Source organism: Mus caroli, unplaced genomic scaffold, assembly GCF_978045245.1.
Source record: "Mus caroli unplaced genomic scaffold, Mus_caroli_1 scaffold_1, whole genome shotgun sequence".
Taxonomy (NCBI): Eukaryota; Metazoa; Chordata; class Mammalia; order Rodentia; family Muridae; genus Mus; species Mus caroli.
In genome coordinates, this window is record NW_028227256.1 from 42,420,619 (window position 1) to 42,442,552 (window position 21,934).

The 21,934-nt window shown below is 36.7% G+C and overlaps 1 protein-coding gene across 1 annotated transcript in view; it reads right to left on the reverse strand.

Moving 5' to 3' along the window:
- The window catches only part of Col5a2 (collagen type V alpha 2 chain), an 87,956-nt gene that overhangs the window by 14,257 nt on the left and 51,765 nt on the right, over positions 1–21,934 (reverse strand). Inside the window, exons 19-43 of the mRNA XM_085832132.1 lie at positions 18,352–18,450; positions 17,954–17,998; positions 17,743–17,841; positions 17,272–17,325; positions 16,966–17,073; positions 15,965–16,018; positions 15,466–15,564; positions 14,928–14,981; positions 14,149–14,247; positions 13,988–14,041; positions 13,844–13,897; positions 12,805–12,858; positions 11,624–11,677; positions 7,393–7,437; positions 7,005–7,103; positions 5,937–6,044; positions 5,600–5,653; positions 4,013–4,066; positions 3,775–3,828; positions 3,261–3,314; positions 2,782–2,889; positions 2,619–2,672; positions 2,039–2,092; positions 994–1,155; positions 332–439 (exon numbers count right to left, since the gene is read on the reverse strand). Coding sequence (XP_085688258.1) covers positions 332–439; positions 994–1,155; positions 2,039–2,092; positions 2,619–2,672; positions 2,782–2,889; positions 3,261–3,314; positions 3,775–3,828; positions 4,013–4,066; positions 5,600–5,653; positions 5,937–6,044; positions 7,005–7,103; positions 7,393–7,437; positions 11,624–11,677; positions 12,805–12,858; positions 13,844–13,897; positions 13,988–14,041; positions 14,149–14,247; positions 14,928–14,981; positions 15,466–15,564; positions 15,965–16,018; positions 16,966–17,073; positions 17,272–17,325; positions 17,743–17,841; positions 17,954–17,998; positions 18,352–18,450 — 1,881 coding nt within the window. The remainder of the gene's footprint in view (positions 1–331; positions 440–993; positions 1,156–2,038; positions 2,093–2,618; positions 2,673–2,781; positions 2,890–3,260; positions 3,315–3,774; positions 3,829–4,012; positions 4,067–5,599; positions 5,654–5,936; positions 6,045–7,004; positions 7,104–7,392; positions 7,438–11,623; positions 11,678–12,804; positions 12,859–13,843; positions 13,898–13,987; positions 14,042–14,148; positions 14,248–14,927; positions 14,982–15,465; positions 15,565–15,964; positions 16,019–16,965; positions 17,074–17,271; positions 17,326–17,742; positions 17,842–17,953; positions 17,999–18,351; positions 18,451–21,934) is intronic.

A 21,934-nucleotide genomic window follows, 5' to 3' on the forward strand; every position in this document is an offset into this window, starting at 1 on the left:
TTTTAAGGATATTTATTTTAAAAGATGCTACCAAACCACCAGGAGCTAATCTCATCTCTCTAGCAGCAAGCATCAGTTTTATCTTTGAAGGAATACTGAGTCACCAAAAATCCAAACATTTATTATCTAAGTCTCTTGACCCATAGTTAAGCAGATATGATTGTAAAGTTTGTTAAACACTTAACATTTAAGACTGAAAGGTTTTTAAAAGCTAAGAATTAATGTCAGCTTAAGAATGTCTGAACCTACTTATTAAGCAAAACAAATCAATATTTCCTGCAAAAAAAATATATAACATATCAGATGAACATTGACCAAAACAGCTACTTACCGCTGGGCCAGGAAGGCCAGGCATTCCTCGTTCCCCACGTTGTCCGGGCATTCCAACAATTCCTCTTTGTCCAGTGGTACCAGCGGGACCAGGAGGACCATCTGGACCCTAGTGGTAGAGATGATAGTTCCTACTGTAAAGGATGAATCCATACCTACGGAAGCTGTATAGTTACTCAGGCCTTATAGAATCTGGGGAGGCATGAGAAAAAAAACAAAAACAGCCGCACAAAACCTCTCGTTTCATCCAAGCATGAATGTGAACATTTTCAGTTTTAACATAGCCTGTGACATTATTCAACACTTGGAGAAGAACTTGCTAGCTAATAAAAATAAAAAGAGAGAGCTAGTCCAAAAACTCAGTATTTTCCTTTTAAAAGAACAAAAAGAAAATTGAAAGGATTGCACTTCTAAACAATGTTAATATTTAGTCTTCACATAGAAAACATTCAACAAAGGTTTAGTTTTAGAAAACCATGTCCTTTACCATTTTGTACTTTTGCACATACACTTTTATACCAGAGAATTAAAAATTGAAACTTAGTGAGATGAAATCACTTAGGAATATTTCTAGAATAATATTTTGATAAGTTTTATAGCAGGTATTATTACAAGTTTCTTCTTATAAATATTTCAGTTGGAGTGAAACAGATGCCCACTTACAGGTTGTCCATCTTCTCCTGGGTCCCCTTTGTCTCCTGGGCTACCAGGTGGGCCAGCTGGTCCTCTATCTCCTACTCGCCCATGAGAGCCAGGGTCACCACGAAGACCAGGAGGTCCTTCCTTCCCAGGTTCTCCTGCGGGGCCTGCAGGTCCTGGAGCTCCCTGGTATCATACAGAAAAAAGCAATGAGGAGGGCAAAGTAGAAACCAAATAAGTACAGACTCAGAAGGCTTGCCCTCAGGCACAGAGAGCCTCCTCACAGGAGTGTTTCTTATCTTCTTAGATAATTGCTCATGAGGATACTTAAGTAACGCAAAAGAAACAAAGCATAGCTGAACATTACTACCCTGAGAAAGCCCTAAATTCCATTTTTCAGATGACCATTTTGATCATTCATTATTAAAAGTTCTGAAATTAATTTTCAAACCTACTAAAGGCTCTGTTCTAACTATAGATTAGAATGTTACTTCATTTTAACAGGTTTGAACTGGTCTTATGATAGGATTTACTATAGAAACTTTCAGGGGATGATGGTGAAGCTGTTAGAAGCCCTTATGACTCTTGCAGATGACATGGATTTGATACCTAATACCTATGTGATAGCCACAACTGCTGGTAACTCTACTCCCTGAGAATTAAACACTGTTTCTGGCCTCCACAAGCTGCTGCACGCATGGTACATAAACACATGCAGGCACAGTCAGATATACACATATATTTATGATCACTGCTTTCATAAAGAAAGTTTCAAAGCATCTAGAGATGCTTTCTGAGATGTATTATCAGCACACATACCAAAACAGTATTTAGTACTCAAATGGAAGAACAGTCAGACATTGGATTAGAAAGAACCTGCGAATAATCTCCTACAAGTTAATTAGTTTGTAATTTTGAATTTGTGTTGATTAAACTACACTATGATTGCCAGAAGAGTTAACAAAGAGAAAAAGTCATGAAAGACTAAATCAAAACAATAATTAACGTATCACATGTGTGTGGGTGAACATGCAAGTATGTACAATGGTGTAGATCTAATTAGACTTACAGCAGGGCCTGGAGGCCCAACTCTGCCAGCAGAACCAGGAAATCCTGTAGCACCCTGGGAACAACAGATACATTGGTTAGTTCTCTACTTTGCTCAAGCCTACATTTCACATGGGAGGCTGTGGGTCTGTGGATTCCATCCCTTATTTAGACCATGAAGGTTTTTATTCTTCTCGTGCCTTAAATGTTCTAGAGAATCTGGATTAGCTGGTAGAGGTACATTGCTTTTCTGTTACAGCTTTATTTATTTTAAACATACAAAAGTAGAGCTAAGATCACAAAGGTGTTTTGTATAATCAACTACATAAAGTGTTTATACTTCAATATATAGTAAGTATATTTGTGCTCCATATAAAGAAAGCACTTGAGTTTTCAAGATTAACAAATTGATTTTTCCCTAAGATCTTTTCCCCCCGAGATCTCTGGCTTAAGCCAAGCACACTTTGCTCTATAATACAGTTGATATGTATAAAATAGCATTTTATTACATCATTGGATGACAGTTAACATTTACATATCTGGAGCACACTAGATATTTGCAACTGGCTGTGCACAATTCCCAGAATAAAAGAAAGACTCACAGGTGGACCCTGGGTTCCTCGACCGCCTTTCAGTCCAGGAACACCATGTGGACCCTAAATGGAAGGAAAAAAAGACCACTAGCGTAAGCCAAATGCATGAGCTGTGCATCATAAATACTGTGCTCCGGTATCAACACGTCTTTTTTAATTTTTGATAACTCACATGAGGGCCAGGTGAACCTGCTAGCCCTTGGGGTCCAGGAGACCCAGCATCTCCCTTCTGCCCTGGCTCTCCAGGCTCACCCTTGACACCAGGCTGTCCATCAGGACCCTAAAAGCAAGTGAGAAAACATATTTAAGATTTATAACAAATTATTTCATAGTAATTACTAATAACATAATATTTAGTCATGTAGAATATTGCTGTGGAATTAGTGTATGCATGTTATGAAAAAATGCAATAACTTCTCTGAAACATTCTCAAACTATGTAAGCAATTTTCATCAAAAAAATAACTACATAAATTAAATATTAAAAGTATCAACTTTTGTTCTACCTCTTAAAATATGTTGAATAATACACAAATTATTTTAAACTTTGAAAATGTTAATATATAACAAAACATATTTGAATAATACTTAAGCTTATTACTCTACTATGAAGGGTATTAATTTGTAAGTTAGAAACTCTTGGAAATTTTACCTGGGGTCCAGCAAAACCAACAGCTCCAGTTGGACCATTTTCACCACGAGAACCCTAAAAGGAGACAAATATTATTGAAGCTTTCACGCACATAATATACATTTTATGTAGATAATTGTGGATAGAGAAATCAACTACATTGCTTGAGGAAGAATCTTAAGTGAAGTAATAAGTTGGAGGTCAAAGAAACTTCCTAATTACTTGGAAAACAAGTTAATTGTCTTGATTTGATAGATTTCGAGGCTGACAATTCTTTAAGTTTAATAAATTTGAAAATCAATTTGTAAAAATTACATTAGAGATTAGACAGACAGTGATTAATGATTGTTAGGTAATAGAAGATGGATAAGCATAGACATATCAATAAGTGGTAGGTGATAGATAGATAGATAGATAGATAGATAGATAGATAGATAGATAGATAGATAATAAATAGATGATAGATAGATCAATAGAGATAAATCTTTTTAGTGATCTACCTCACAGTAAAAAACAAAGAAAGGTTTTCACTTACAGGATTGCCACGGGAGCCAGGAGGGCCAACTAAGCCTCTAGGACCAGGTTCACCCTACAAAGTAGATTTTACATAGCTAAGTACCTAATCCAAAATACAATTGGAGACTACTAGGTACATCTGAATGTAGACAGTGTGAGGCAAACTCTGAGATGGTCTACCTCAAACACAGTCTTGAGAAACAGCAACAATTTAGGCCTTGTTATTTTGGTGTGCACACAGATAGCTTCTAACTTACCTTTTCTCCAGTAGGGCCTGCAGGACCTGGAGGTCCCAAGGGACCTGGAAGACCCTGTTAATTAAGAGAACATACATATGATGAGGAAAAGTATGTACAGAAATGTTCATGTTTAATTAAATAAGCAAACAAAACAGCTATTTTTTTATAGCACGATTGCTTTTGCAAGTCATTATCTATCATAGATGACATCCCCTCTACACTTTCAGGACTTTTGCCATGTCATGCATATTCTAGCAATGAGATTTTTCTCTTCAAAATATTTTGACCTCTTTCACCTAACTCTGCTCAGTATATGAAACTATCTTCAAATTAAGTCTCAATTAGCAGCATTTTGTTAATATATCCTTGCTTCTATATCCCGTTTAATTTTGTTAGTCTCTAGTTTGAATGCTGGGTATAGATTAAAAATTGGATTTACTTTTGCAATATTTTCAAATTTTAATATTATTACAAAGTGTAATTCTTTTATTTAAAATTCAATTACACTAAACATGTCTTCAGTGTTCATGAAATAGCCATTCACAGTCAAGGTTCATTGCTGTTGGTGCTGTTCATACGTGAGCCAACACCTGGGGCAGGGCCTGGAGCTTCACACCACATAATCGCAACATTCAAATGAATTGTTGGCAGTTCTTTATGAACAAGTTCTCTGTCAGTTTTATGTTTCTTCTTCATAGGTATCTCAATATTATTTTGTCATTAAAGTTATAAATGTATATGTATATATGTATACATTTGAAAGAAAGAACATAAAGAATAAAATTGACTTATTAATTGTATGTTCTTAAGAAAAAAAGTTTTTTCTCCAAATATATAACGGGAAATATATTTTTCTCATAATTTTTCTAGAACTGTGTAAAATCACTTTCTTGTCTATATGGATAGAAAATATAAGTTCCCTATTGTGGAACATTATTATGAACTAACTAGTACCCCAGAGCTCTTGACTCTAGCTGCATTTGTATCAAAAGATGGCCTAGTTGGCCATCACTGGAAAGAGAGGCCCATTGGACTTGCCAACTTTATATGCCCCAGTACAGGGGAATGCCAGGGCCAAGGGGTGGGGGTGGGTGGGTGGGGGACTGGGGGGGAGTGTATTGGGGACTTTTTGGATAGCGTTGGAAATGTAATTGAGGAAAATACCTAATTAAAAAAAAAAAGAAAATATAAGTTCCCTATTAGTACAGGTGTGGTGTTCTTAAAACAAAGAAGGCATGTTATTACTTTTTTCCTTATAGAAAATGACAATGTATTGCACTTACTACAAATAGAACAACCATTGTATTTGCCCTGATCTATTATACATATTTCCCTAAGTGCCATAGATACAGGGAGAGCACTGTGTGTTTCCTTTCATTCCTTCAGGAAGGACTTTACATTTTTCTACGGATCTAATGGAAGATAAGTAAAATAAGTAGCCACTGTCAATCTACATCCAGTCTCAAACTGCATCATTATTGTAGCCTTGACATAAGACAGCATGAATAACTTTGTTGTTAAAACTTACAGCAAGTTTGTAGGGTAATGAGCAGAAATGTAGGATTGTAGCCCATGGTAGAAAATACCCTTTCCCCTTTCTCTTACCCTTGCCCCGTCATTTCCAGCTGTTCCTTCAGCACCTTTCTCTCCTATGCCACCCTGGGAAAATACAAAATAACAAAGCACCAGTTGTTCATTTACTTGTGCTTTCAATACTCCAGATGCAGCTTCACGTGGACAAGGTATTACTTGTTCCCTTCATAGCTTTACCCACTACAGACTACAACAGCTGCTGGCTATGCATTTTCTCAACCAATAAAGTAGATTATAAGAAAACAATTACTTATAATTCAGACTGCAAGAAATAAGAAGCTGTTAAGGAAATCCTTATCATAGTCTAAAGACATGCACTGGAACTTAATTAATAAAAGACAGGACTTACTCGGTCACCCTTAGGGCCAGGTGTTCCTGCAATTCCTCTTTCTCCTGGCATGCCCTGAAGACCTGGTGGCCCTGTGTCTCCAATGGTCCCAGTTGGACCTGGGTTGCCCTAAAATAAATAATGAGACAATATTAGAATGTTAATATTGAAGCCTGTAAAGTTGCTATTTGAGTCACCCTAAAATTGAATGTTAGCAATTAGATGGAGGTTAGATTAGTGCTCAGATTGTGTATTAGGGAAACTGTCTGAGTGGGATCTCTTGAAAACAACCTAGATTTACATTTTTTTTTGTTTTTGTTTTATACTTCCAACTTACCTTTTTTGTTCATGTGAACCTCTCTATTATATTGTTCTTTTTTCTAACTTAATTGGTCCTTAATACTTTCAATTTTATTTGCAATTAGCATATAACTTATTAGGATTCACTGTGGAAATTTGAACATAATTTTGTTTTTGATGGTCCTCCTCATGCCCTCAAACCCCTTTGGCACTTCTCACACTATACCAACTCCAATGGTTTCTTTTCGACTTTTATGTCACATGTGCCCTCCCCCCCCCGAAGTCAACATCCCTTCCATCCTCGTATGTTTCTCATGTGAGTTTTATGATGCATACCCATCCTCTCTTTATAGAAAATTAAATACTAATTCAAATAAACAGAAATATAAATATCTTTTAAAGTACAATGGCTTGTATTGCCCTTGCTTTTCACTTTGTTGGACATGACAGACATATTAGTACTGTATTTAGAAAAAAGAAGCATTTCATTATTTCCTTGGAAAAATTGTGAGATTAAGCTGGTTACCAAAGAAATGTACAAGTATCAGAGTGTGTGTATGTGAGAGAGATGAGTGTAAGGGAACAATAGTCATGTGCCCAGACAGATGTTGTTTCCCACAACAGGAAGATCACTCACTAGTTGCCAGAAAAAGTCCAACATGCACCCACTGATTTTTTTTTTTAAGAAATAATTTAATCAGGTTATACTGAAAAGTCAAGAGAGGATGACTCCAGAAGCATCTAGTAAGTTCTAGAGTTTTCAAAAGCCCAAATCAGGACTGCACTCACCTTTGGACCATCAGGGCCATGTCCTCCAGCCATGCCTTTCTCCCCAGGCAATCCAGTTATCCCTGGCTCTCCTCTTTCTCCAGGATTCCCTCTTTCTCCCTACAATGTCACCAGGATGTGAAATCATCTCAATATTAATCTAAGATAAGTTAAAATGTTTCTACAAAATGTTTTCTACTGGTGGAATCTTACTAATAGAGCAGGCTTTCTAATTTAGTGATACAAAATTAACTGGCATTAAAGATACTCTATATTCACAAGATAAGGTATTTTTTCAAATAGTAGAATAACTTAATACTTAAAATCTAGCATGCCTTAAGAGAAAAGGTTTGATTTTATTCTGTACCGAGTGGAAAACAAAATGAATCACATAAAAGAAAATACCTACCCGAGGTCCTAATGGGCCAACTGCTCCAGGCTCTCCAGGAACACCCTAAACAGGTTTCAAAAAAAGAGAATATAAACATTGATCTAGATCTTGTATTATTGGAAATATTTCCAAATCAAACATTACAGTGTACCATTAAAATAAACATTAAAGGATTAAAAATACATATATTAGTATAATTGAGAGATATCAGTATAGAAATATCATATTTTCTGCAATAATTTATATTATGCCTAAATGTTTTATAGTACCTAAATGTTTAATTTTGGGGAGCAATGAGAATGTGCAGAATATTCTCATGCAAAAATAGAATATTATATTTTGAGGACAATACAACAGTTATAGTATCTTTTTAAAAACAATTTATCAGAAAGTATTTAAATAGTAAGAGAATAACATACAAAAGAAATAAGAACCAGCCATTTCAAGTTATCAATTTCAGTTATATTAAATCTAGTAAACAAATCATGTCTGGAATATATATTCTGAATGAATACAATTTATTCATATATTCCAAATTATATATATATGTATATATAAATATATATATATTATTTGGTATATATATATACATATATACATATACATACATATACATATATCTCCAACTAGGATATATATGAAATATTCCACTAGGAATTGCAGGATCAAAATAACGGTATTGCCATTTCAAAACTTCTCTTAATAACCTTGGAGAAACATCTGGGTTCTTTCCAGCTTCTGGCTATTATAAATAAGGCTGCTATGAACATAGTGGAGCATGTGTCCTTATTTCATGTTGGAGCATCTTCCGAGTATATGCCCAGAAGTGGTATAACTTAGTCCTCAGGTAGGACTATGTCCAATTTTCTGAGGAACTGCCAAACTGATTTCCAGATTGGTTGTACCAGCTTGCAATAGCACCAGGAGTGGATGAATGTTTCTCTTACTCCACATCCTTGCCAGCATCTGCTGTCACCTGAGTTTTTGATCTTAGCCATTCTGACTGGTATGAGGTGGAATCTCAAGGTTGTTTTGATTTGCATTTACATGATGACAAAGGATGTTGAACATTTCTTTAGGTGCTTATCAGCCATTTCATTTTCCTCAGTTGAGAATTCTCTGTTAAGCTCTGTACCCCAGTTTTTAATAGGGTTATATGGTTCTCTGGAGTCTAACTTCTTGAGTTCTTTGCATATATTGGATACTAGCCCTCTATCGGATGTAGGGTTGGTAAAAATCTTTTCTCAACATGTTGATTGCCATTTTGTCCTATTGACAGTGTCCTTTACCTTACAGAAGCATTGGAATTTTATAAGGTCCCATTTGTCAATTCTTGATCTTAGAGCAAAAGTTATTGGTGCTCTGTTCAGGAAATTTTCCCCTGTGCCCATGTGCTCTTCTCCACTTTTTTTTCTATTAGTTTCAGAGTATCTGGTTTTATGTGGAGGTCCTTGATCCAGTTGGACTTGATCTTTGAACAAGGAGATAAGAATGCATCAATTTGCATTCTTCTGCATGCAACATGCCAGTTGAGTCAGCACCATTTGTTGAGAATGCTTTCCACTAGATGGTTTTAACTCCTTTGTCAAAAATCAAGTGACCATAGGTGTGTGAATTCATTTCTGGGTCTTCAATTCTATTCCATCGATCTACCTGCCTGTCACTCTACCAATACCATGCAGTTTTTATCACTATTGCTCTGTAGTACAGCTTGAGGTCCAGGACGCTGACTGTTTAGAATAGTTTTCACTATCCTGAAGTTTTTGTTGTTGTTGTTTTTTGGTCTTTGTTTTTGTTTTTGTTTTGTTATTCCAGATGAATGTGAGAATTGGTCTTTCTAACTCTATGAAGAATTGAGTTGGAATGTTGATAAGGAATGCATTGACAGCTGTAAAGAACCCTCAACAGAGGAATGGATGCAGAAAATGTTGTACATTTACAAAAGTACTTTTCAGCTATTAAAAACAATGAATTCATGAAATTCTTAGGCAAATAGATGGGACTAGAAAATATCATCCTGAGTGAGGTAACCCAATCACAAAAGAACACACATGGTATGCACTCACTGATAAGTGGATATTAGCCCAGAAATTCAGAATATCCAAGATACAATTCACAGACCAAATGAGGCTCAAGAAGAAGAAAGACAAAAGTATGGATACTCTAGTCCTTCTTAGAAGGGGGAACAAAATACTCATGGAATAAGATACAATGACAAAGTGTGGAGCAGATACTGAAGGAAAGACCATCCAGAGACTGCCCCACCTGGGAATCCATCCTATATACAGTTACCAAACCCAGACACTATTGTGGATGCCAACAAGTCCTTGCTGACAGAAGCCCGATATAGCTATCTCCTGAGAGGCTCAGACAGTACCTGATAAATACAGATGTAAATGCTCTCAGCCAACCATTAGACTGAGCACAAGGTCCCCAATGGAGGAGGTAGAGAAAGGATTGAAGGAGATGAAGGAGCTTGCAGCCCCATAGAAGTAACAATATGAATCAACCAGTAACCCCAGAGCTCCCAGGGACTAAATCACCAACCAAAGAGAACACATGGAGGGACCCATGGCTCTAGCTGCATAAGTAGCAGAGGATGACCTTGTTGAACATCAATGGGAGGAGAGACCCTTGGTCCTGAGAAGGCTTGATTCCCCAGTGAAGGGGAAGTGGGAATGGATGGGTTGGTGAACAGGGGAAGGGGGATGAGGTAGGGGTTTTGTGGAGGGGAAACCAGGAAAGGGGATAATATTTGAAATCTAAATAAAGAAAATATCTAATAAAATACATAAAATAAAATTTAAAGAATAAATAAACTTGAAGAACCTCGTTGGAAGAAAGGGATCAAGGATTGTAGGAATCAGAGGGATCAAGGACATCAGAACCATGGCTCACAGAATCAACTAAGCAGGGCTCATAGGAGTTCAAAGAGATTGAAGTGGAAAACAAGAAGCCTGCACAGGTCTGCCTCTGCACACATGCTGTGGCTGTAAGCTCGGTGTTAATGTGGGACTCCTCACTGTGGGAGTGGCAGTGTCTCTGACTCTTTTCCCTTTCTTGGGACCCTTTCCTCCTACCAGGTTGCCTTGTCCAGCCTTGATAGGAGGGTTTGTGCCTAGTTTTGTAGCTTAGTATACCATGATCTGTTGAGATCACTGGGAGACCTGCTCTTGTCTAAAATGGAAATGGAGGACTGGATTGTGAGAAAAGAATTTTTAAATGATAAATTTATCAAGTCTTCTTCCAGACTTTTCTTCAGATGTAAATCATTCTTATTATAACATGATAGATCTTAAACCCAAATCTGGAGGCAGAAATCTCTGGTTAAATGAATTCTGCCAGTTTTTCTCTGCTCTAAGAATCAACAAACGAAGCCCAATTTAGGATTCCCTCCAATCTGGTTCCTAATTCACACCTCCAGCCTCATCTCTACTACTTTAGACCGTGTTCCACACTTTCAACACTGTATTTTCACAGTGACTTAAAAAATGCTCAGCAAGCATTTGCACTTGCCATTGCCATTTTCTGAAGCATTTTTTTCAACTTTGTAATCTATATCTTTTTAGACCTTATATACATTATTACTTTTAGAAAGTTTTTCTTTACCATGATTTCTACGCATATAGTACCTTTCCTGCTGTAGCATTTGGATCATGCAAGTATTATACTATTTTCCTCTATCCTTTCTGTCTCTCTGTCTATCTCTGAGCCTGCCTCCCCTCTCTCCTATTTTTGTAAATACAGAACCACATAATCCACAACCGTTTGCTTGGCAGAGGAGATCCATTGCATAACAGAGCCAAGCACATAAAATGTTGAGCAAATGTTTAAGGAATGGTAATAAACATATTAATCCATCAAAGATAAAAGAGCAAAGCTCTGCCAGCAAAATTTTTATATCAATTCCAGACTGTGAATCATTGAGTAAAACTGTATAGCATAAGATACATAACATAGGAAGCATGGGATGTATTAACATATGAAGCACGTGAGTTATGAACACAGAAACCGTGTGAGTTGTGAACACATGAAGCATGCAAGTGAGTGGTGAATATAGGAAATAAGAGTTGCGAACATAGGAAGCATGTGCGTCAGGTTCAGGTGGTATGAGCTGAGTGACTTTGAGAAAGTTGCTTAATATCTGAGTTCTTTAATTGCTTAACAGAAAAGCATATAGCTTCACTCTTAAAAGATGATGTTGTAGTCCATCAATTTATACTTCTGATATTATTATTTAAAAACTTACTTGATCACCAGCCTTTCCACCTTCTCCAGGTGGCCCTGGAGGCCCAGGAAGTCCCTAAAACAATAGAGACAAGTAAAACTAGTGATTTACTGGAAGTTTAAATCAGCTACCAATACCAAATACTTTATACTTATACTTCATTATTTTTCCATGAAGAAGAAAGTGCATAGACATTTTAATCAAAATTATGGAAAATATTGTCCAAGTATTTTAAGAAAGCAATCTATTATAAATCACAGGAGACTGTCAATTTATAAAGCAAGATTCTTATTCATCTATATTACTTAAAATTAAGATAAGAATATAATAGGTTCTTCATGTTCATAGAGTCTGTTATGGCTCTAGCACATGTTTGAACATGCTAGATTATTATTAAAAAAGGCCTGAGGTTTCCATAAACTAAATTTTATGCCTTTAAATAATATATACTATATGGAAGTATTCTGTGATCATTTATTTATTCAACAAGAAGTTTTAGTGAATATACCAGTAAAACCAGATAAACTTAAGTTTAATAAGCCTTATTGAGCCTAATTAATTAATGTATATGCTTACACTATAGCTGTCTTCAGACACACCAGAAAGGGGCATCAGATCCCATTACAGATGGTTGTGAGCTACCACATGGTTCTTGGGAATTGAACTCAGGACCTCTGGAAGAGCAGTCAGTGCTCTTAACAGCTGAGCCATCTCTCCAGCCCATATTGTGAATTTCTTACCAGCTTTGTGTTTGAACTGGTGTTTTGTTTTGTGTGGTTTTGTTTTGGTTTGGTTTGTTTTGTTTTGTTTTGGTTTGGTTTGGTTTGGTTTTTAGAGACAGGACAATTCCTTATCTTTGAACAATAATGTTTGTTTAAATACAACCATCTATACTATCTAATTTTTGTTTTGAAAATTAAAGAACCTTGCCTCATTCTAACATTCTATCATGTGCATGTATACATACCTCCTCATAGATACAGGGTCTGACTCTACATTTTGCCCTGCCTGGAATTTAATAGGTAGCAGGACTAGCTGTATATTCACAGTAACCTCCCACCCTCAACTCAGTCTCCCAACTGGTAGAAGTGTAGGTGTGAGCATTGTCAACTGGCTACTCCCTGTATTATTAAAAACAACAACAAAAAAGGTACTTTTAAAAGCAATTCATAAAATAAGTGAAAACTTAAATTAGCACATACCTGAAAACCAGTGGGGCCTGGAGGTCCCTGTTCTCCTCTTTCCCCAGCTAAGCCCTAAGTAAAAGAAAGAAAAGCATGAATCCCACCAGACATTTATGTCTGCTTCCTGTTTCCATGAAATGGGTATACTCATCATTTTGCATTTTTTACAACCACCCACTTTACATATTAGCCAGATAATAAAATAGTATTAAAAATCACCAAATGCCATTAAGTGAACTTCTTGAAATGAGAAAATTTCATTTAAAAAGCCAGTGAAGAAATTACAGCATGGTTTCTTGTTGATGTTGTTGTTGATGATGTTTTTGTTGGTGGTGGTGGTGACAGTGGTTTTAGTTCAAACATAAAAGGCCTAGAGCCAACCGTAGATGAAATATTGGAAGCGTATTATTTCCTATATCCAATTTAAAAGGTTGTATTTATATTGATGTTTATTTCTATTCATCATAATTCATTCATAATTTCAAAATAGAATGATTCAAGAAAGCAATGTTAACATTTGATAGGCTACTTAAATTGATCCCACAAAAGCTAAATATGTGAAAATAGCTTTGATAAACAGTTTTTAAAAATCTGAGAATAAAAATGTAACATCAAAAGATGAACATCATTTCTTTTTACCTTTTCAAAACCAGGCAACTTAAATAATTTTTATAAGATAAATTATCAAAATGTAAGTATAAGCTGCATTTATACATTTAAAAAATACATTATAAATATTTCAAACACTCTTTTTCTTAATTGTTCTATTGTTCTTCAACTATGGTATACAAAGAAGTTAGGGCAGCCTTTGTCACTACATACCACTTTACAGTTTAAAATTCGATCAGTCTTTTTATACAGAAAGGAGAGTGCAGTACTTTAGAAAAATAAAGTAAAATAAAATAAAATAAAATAAAACTGATATTGACCTTCAGTCTCTTTTATCCTCATTCCACTTCCCTAAAACTTAGTAATTAATCAGTAATTACTTAACTAGTAATTTTGGAGAAACAATGAGAAATACAAATGAACAATATCATCAAAGAAAGTCACATACCGGAGGTCCTACAGGGCCTGAAGGACCAACTTCTCCATCTTTGCCAGGAGCTCCCTAGGATCACATGGACATTTTAGGTGAGGCCATCAGATTTTTGAATGGTTTTATAAACTTTTTATTCAATACCAGAAAATGAATGCCTACCCTTTGCCCAGGCACACCAGCATTTCCTGCTTCTCCTGGTTTTCCAAGGTCACCCTAAAGAATAAATAAACAGTATTCTAAATTCATTTAATCCAAGAAATATACTTTGGTTTCCAACAGCTGATTACATCGGGCTGTTAAACATTGTTCATTGTACTCACACTGCTACCTTTCGGGCCTGGAAGGCCCATGCTTCCAGGCTGTCCTCTGATCCCAATGGAGCCTGGAGGACCTGGCCGACCATCTTCCCCAGGAGCACCCTGCAGGTTTGACAGCAGGCAAGAAAGTTGAGTGTGACCTATTTCTAAGCACCACTCTACCCACATTGTGGCCAGGCCAGTCTTTCCAAACAATAGAAGTCACTTAAATAAATATTAATCTCCTTATGTTTATCTCTTAGTGAATGAGAAAAGCTAACTGTTATTTTCCTACAAAGCCCTGAAGTACTTTGAGCATTTAGAAAAGAAGTTCTAATTTGGTCCATTCATAAGTCTCATTGTCACCATCTACTAGCCCTCTCATATTAAAGGGCAGGCCTTTCCTTCTTTTATTTACTCTGTTTTGTAATCTTAAGCATTAAAAATTGCCATTTCACAACTATATTTTTAAAAAAGATTCAAATACATAAGCTGACAACATATTTATTTCTAAACATGTAAAAGTGGATCACAATCAGGGAAACAGAATATTATTAAACATATTTTAACAGTATGTAAATGCATTACTTCAACATTTCACTGAAGTAATCTCAATTTCAAACATTCAACCAAGAGAGTTTAACTTACATTTTGTTCATTTTGAAAATCCAATGATACTAAGAAATTCTTACTAGTGGGTACTTAAAACATGTAATCATGACCACCATCCATAGGATAACTAAATATGACTTACACATCTTTGGGAAAATGTTCAAAGTGATAAAATTATTTAAATTTCTTACCAAAGGCCCAAGTTTTCCTTCAGGACCTTGAACACCAGGATTTCCTGTCAGACCCTGACAATGAAAATCAACTGTTAATCTGTTGATGAACAGCAATTGAAGTAAAGACATTAAACAGAAAAAAAAAAAACAATAGTCTATTGGAAACAACTAAACAGACGGGCAATTTCAAAGTTCGAATAAAAATTTAAACAACATTTTGTTAAATTAAATAAGAATTTTCTTTACCAAAGATCAAATATGTTATTTTCAGTATGAAATTTAAAAGTATAAAAATTTACAAATAGATTAAGTTCCGATAACAAGTGGCAAAGTTATTTGTATATACTCCTTTGACAAATGTCTTTTACAAATTACTACATTTTACTTAAATGTCAAAAATAGCATAGTGGCATTTTAAAAATAATGCATCCATTCATAACTATTAAATCAAAGTTTCATGTTGTAAAACAAACTAAATATAAAAATAGGAAATGAAACATTTATAACTGTGGATGTACTTGGGTGTCACCATAGCATATAACTATAGGCTTCTTACCCGAGCACCTGGAAGCCCAGGTTCTCCTGGACGTCCTGGATCTCCCTGACCTCCTTTAGGCCCCGAAGAACCTACAGGACCGCGCTCTCCCTGAGCACCCTGCTCCAAAAAAGACAGATAGGGCAAAATTGAAACAAAGCAAAAAGAGGTTAAGTTCTTATTTTCCAAATACATACCAAAGATGTATTTGAAAACAATGTCACTAAATATTTTGTTCTAACCTGTATTCTGTACGAATATTCACCATTAAGGAAAGAAAACATTTGAAATTTCAGCCTCACTCCAATAAGGAACAAATTTTAGATTTTAAATTTTATCTAAACTAAAGCATGACAACTTTTTGTTCTCAGGAGTGAAATGGAAAAGTCTGGAAGCGATATTTCATATTATTCAAATTATCATTTATCTTCCAGGACTTCCTAGTGCTAAGAAAGGAGAAAAATATATGGGCTAGGGACAAATCCCCAATCTGGAAATGTCAGCTTTGGTGTGATCTTACCTTTGGTCCAGGTAAACCATCAGACCCTGGAAAACCACGATTGCCAGGAGCACCCTACAATGGACCAAAATGCAGTTTTGAGATGTTGTTTATCACTGGGGCATATACCTAGTAAAAAGTTTTATTTCTGGTATTATCAGGTTTTCAGAGCTCTGATCAAGTTAACACAGCAAAAGGTAAACAAAGAAAATAATCTTACTAGAAAAATTACTTAAAAGTTTGACAAACATGAGTAGTGAACCAAATCTTTTAAAAGAATTCCTCTAAATTTAATTTTAAAATAAATACATAAACGTCTAATATAGAGAGACAAGAAGCACAGTCACAGTGTACTGTGATCAAAGTGCCAGCAATGTCTTCTTCCATCTTGTAGAAGACTGTGGCTTTCACTAAGACTATATAAAAACATGAAATCAGCATTGTCCCTTCATGTCCATTTTCTTATACCCCACCTATCCCACCCTTTCCTACTCTTTAAAACTGTCAAATTCTCTCTTGCCCTCTCTGATGAAAACTGTTCTATCTGCCATGTTTCCCAGCAGGCTTCTTCTCCTGCAGACTGAACCTACCTGCTATCTTCTCATACTCCCGTGTCTCCTACTAATCTAGAATTTATCACTGGTCTCCACCCATCCCCACTCTCCACTGTCACCAATTAGTTAATACTGTACAGGGCACTAACTGTGTTTCACTGTTTACTGTTCACAACCCACATGAAGATCGGGACCACAAGTTCCTTGTCCCCTGATGTACCCCAAGCAGTTAAAGCTCAAGCTGGCTTACAGTAATCAGGCAGTCAATATTTGCTGAATCAGTGAGTGAACCTTAAGTAGACCCTTGGCTCTTTTTACATTGAGATAAACACACTACACCCTGCAAGGCATCTCTGTCATCTCTTTCTTTCTTCACCTTTCCTTTCTACTTGCAATTTCAGTCATACTACTTCCCAAAACATATGTACAGGAGAGGAGACAAACAGGATTCGTATTGTTCACGTTTACCCTTTCTCCCATTGGTCCTGGAGGACCAACTGTGCCTGGATCACCCCGAGGACCTCTTTTGCCTTCTTCACCAGGTGGACCAATGGGACCCTGAATACCATGTGGCCCCTATTAAAACAGAAGGGCAGGTCTCAGAAAGAGTCATTCAGTAAGGGAAAGTCAGGGAACTCATCTAATGATGTCAGGAAATAATTTAAAGAGTGTTAATTATTTTATCCCAGAGTTATTTTTAAATACATGAAAATTTTAAGCAATATTCCTCTAGACAATATTTATATTTTTATCATTAAAATAATTAAGGCTTACTGGTTCTCCCTTTGGACCAGCTTCTCCTTTGAAACCTGGAACTCCTGGATCACCCTAAAAGAAAATACCATGAGTTAAAAGAAGTGAGGAATTTAGCCAGTTCCTCCTGTTCTAATTAAGTACAGTGAGTAGGCTGCTGAGTCTAGACTGATTTAGTACTAAAATAAAATGCAATAAATTTTGTGCATGTGGATGTGGAGTAAGAGGACTTGTGTGGAAGTGAATGGGCACCTGTGTGCCTGTCCCCACCTCCCAACCCCTAGGATTAGAAGCATGGTCCTCAAGCCCAGCATGCACATACATATATATTTATGTAACAATATTAACAGAAAAGGAGACCATAAATTTGAAGGAGAACAAGAAGGGTATACAGGAGGACTTGGAGGAAGGAAAGGGGAAGGGGAAGTAGTAAAAGTGATGTAATTACACTAAAATCTGAGAATATTTAAGCCATAATTTAACAGATATTACCGATTGTCCTCGGATTCCCTGAGGTCCAGTACTGCCTTGAGGGCCAGGAGACCCAGGGGGCCCTGTCAAGCCAGGAGGGCCAGAGGTTCCTGCAGAGCCCTACCAATGACAAGGATGACAAAATGAGCTGATGAGCATAGACCTCACTAGCAATCTAAAGCCAAGGACTACATCCCTTTGAAAATCACCTGACATAAGTTCTGGTACTTACTGTGGGGCCTTTGGCGCCAGGTGTACCATCAGTCCCCACTGCACCCTAAAACACACATGAAACATATTTTGAAATATTAAGCTACATCTGACACATATAGTATTCAGATCACCTAAAAATAGGCAGGAAAATTGCAAAGATAACATATATATATATATATATATATATATATATATATATATATATATATAATTTTTATATGACTACATAACTATAACAGTACTTTTGTGAGTAACCTTTCCATAAGATAGAAAAAGCAGGCTGTATTGACATGTAAAGTATTCTTTTCCTGAGTGTTAATAACTCAGAATTGGTTATATTAAATAAGCTACATTTTTCTCATACTGTAATAAATAAGCATCTTTCTGGGCTAGCTCTTAGATATGTCAGGCACTTACAGGAAGACCATGAGAGCCAGCTGGACCAGGTGGCCCAGTTTCACCTCTCTGCCCCTGAGGACCTTCAGGGCCTCGGGCTCCAGTAGGACCTGCTTCTCCCTAAAGGAATGGAAAAGAAATTGTTAACTTAGGTAAAACACTGGTATTGTGGTGTAAAGGTGATCTTGGAGTTTGCCGTTATCAGTCTAAGTGCCTGAAGCTACTAAGCGCTTGTTTCTTTTCAGGGTAAACCTGGACATTTGAAGTCCAATCAGAAACTGCACAATTAAAGCTGGATTGAAACACAGAAGGCAACAGAAGATTTCCAATACTATTTTATAGCTAAAATTTGTTACAGACACACTAATTCCTCGAATGGATTAAACTCACCATAAAAATACATGTGAAATTTCACACTATCATTTAGAGACAAAACATTTTTTTCATATATATATATATATAATTATTTTTCAGAGTGCAGAATATTTTGACTTATTAAAAGCTCACTTATTGACCTTCAAATTTTTATTTGTTTATTCAATAAAATAGAAAACTCATGGTGCATAAAGCCTTCACAGGACCAAGGGCCTCTCCTCCCACTGATGACTGAGTAGGCCATCCTCTGCTACATAAACAGCTAGAGCCACAAGTTCCACCATGTGTTTTCTATGATTGATGGTATAGTTACAAGGTGCTCTGGGGGTACTGGTTAGTTCATATTGATGTTCCTCCTATGGGGCTTGAGACCTCTTCAGCTCCCTGGGTACTTTCTCTAGCTCCTTCAATGGGGACCTTGTGCTCCGTCCAATGGATGACTGGGAGCCTCTACTTCTGTATTTACCAGGCACTGGCAGGGAATGGGAGTGAGTGAGTTGGGGAGCAGTGGGAGGGGAGAGGGGATTTTCTGAGGGGAAACTAGGAAAGAGGATAACATTTAAAATGTAAGTAAAGAAAATATCTAAAAAAAGAAAACACATGGTTTTGAAGTGGCTAATAAACTTGGTGACTTCTGGCAATATAAAAGTGAAAAGTGAATGTCTTAACAAATAAACAACACTTTCACTTCTAGAAACTAAAGGATGTTAAAATGACAGCAATAATAATGGAGTGGAAGGCCGTGGTAAACTTCACCTCACTCCAAGATGCTCCTCCAGACAGCAAAGCCAAGTGTACCATATTCACTTAACTTTCATCCATATAAGCAAACTTAGTATTAGTCTCTTCTTGCAATTTTTGAGACAAATTTGTTCCACAAGCATTTCCTAAATTTTTCTGGAATTCAAGTTTAGCTCCTCTATTTCATCCTGCATAATATGAATCTATATGTGTCCAATCTCAGAAAAACTAAGAAAACTTAAATTGCAAGCTTTTAGAGGCTACTCTATAGTAACAAACATGTTAAATTCCTTCCATCTTTCCATTCTTCACTGAAATGCAAATAACCGGATATGAAAGTTGATACATAGATAGCCAGATACTACGGTGTGATCTTAGAGAAACTGCTATAACCAAATACCCAGGGATTTTATGGTGAGAGACTGAGAATGTAAAGACAGTGAAGTAAATTCTGAGATATACACAACTTACAACATAAGTTTTATTGAGAAGGATGCAACAGCCAAATGCACAAGGGTACAAGGCAGTATCACAAATAATTAGTTGTGTAAGTCACTATAGACGTTGAACTAATGTCCAACTACAGGCAGAAGGAAGACAAATCCCGTTCTGATAATTCATAGACCAAGGCTCAGTATCTTTTTCTTCTTTTCCTAGCCAGCACTCAGTCTGAGCATGTGAAGTCTCAATAAAAGTGTTAAAGAATGTTGCATATTTTAATTAGGGCATGGAGAGAGAGGTTACCAAGGTTATGTATCTACATGTATCTAATAAAATTTGAACTTCATTGCTGGGTGTAACATAACAGTCAATACCTGCTTAAATGTGGGTGGTCATAGGTTTGAACCACAGTATCAGGAAAAAAAAAAAGAGGAAGGGAGAAGGTGGAGTTAGAAGAATAACAAGTGTTATGTAAGAGAAACAAGAATAGAAAAAAGATGAATAGACAGAGGAGAAGGAAGAAGAGGGAGAAAAGGAGGTGGAGAAGGAGGAAGAAGAGGAATATAGGTTTCAGAGGGATCAGAGACCTAAAGGAAATTGGTTCTCGATGAAAGAAGGAACCAGTTGCTGAAATAACTTAAGACTTCAGTTTACAGCTTCCAACCTGGAGAGTTAGACAAAATGATCCTCACAATTCAAAGAATAGTTAAAATGGCAGATTCTTTCAATTTCTAAATTCAAATTCAATCTGAGTGCAGCTACTAACAAGAAGCATGAACCTACAGTATATTGATTGGAATTCTGCCCCCTTTATACTAAGGATTTATACAAATAATCACATTTAATCTTTTTTGTTTGCTTCTTTTCAATTTTTATTGGATATTTTCTTTATTTGCATTTCAAATGTTGTCCCCTTTCCTGTTTCCCCCTCCCCAAAACCTCCTATTCCTTCTCATTTCCCTGCTTCTATGAGGGTGTTCCCCCACCCACTTACTCTCTGCCTTTCTGCCCTGGCATTCCCCTACACTGGGGCATCAAGCCTTCATAGGGGCAAAAGCCTCTCCTCCCATTGATTGCTCAACAAAGCCATCCTCTGCTACATTTGTGGCTGGAGTCATGGGTCACCCCATGTGTACTCCTTGGTTGGTGGTTTATTCCCTGAGAGCTCTGGGGAATCTGGTTGGTTGATATTATTGTTCTTCCTATGGGGTTGCAAACCCCTTCAGCTCCTTCAGTCCTTTCTCTAACACCTCCCTTGGGGACCCCATTGGGGACCCAGTGTTCAGTCCAATGGTTGGCTGTGAGCATCCACCTCTGTATTTGTCAGGATCTGGCAGAGCCTCTCAAGAGACAGCTATATCAGGCTCCTGTCAGTAAGCACCTCTGTCTTAAGGCACAGAGAAGTTCCTGGTGGGCCATGTAAGCAGTGAAATTCTCAAGCTGAATCTTGTAAAGAAATTTTTTTTCAAGATGAAGAAATTTACTGCTACTGCAGTAAGGGGAAATTAAATCCAGTGGCTCTCAACTTAGAATTGGTGTTTTGAATTTGTGATTTAGCTAGTATAATCTTAATGTCCCATTACTATAGTACCTTTGACTCTCTCCTAAAGAACATGAAAGAACAAATTGTGACAGAATACAATTCCCACTGAATACTTTAATCCATTCCCACATGGAAATCCAAGTGTCCTCCCTGCTCACATCTTTAAAAGCTCGGGCAGGGAGGGGCAGAATAATGGCCAGCATATTATGACAAAGCAACCCTTTTTGGCAAGATCTAATTTAACTTCCCATTGCTTAAAACAGTCTGCTTTTGATTACTTTCCACATTGTATCCAAGAACAGAGTATTCGCTCAGTTCAAAGATGGTCTTCTTGCAGCCATTTCAAAAGTCTGTCTTGAGTCCAATTACACAGCTTTAAGTAAATTTCCTTTAATGGCACATCATACAACAGCTTTCATTTTTCCCCATGTCTTCTTTTTTTTTTCCCCCTTGCTTAAGGACGTACTACTCTGGGCTCTTTCCTTGTTAAGAATAACTCCCACA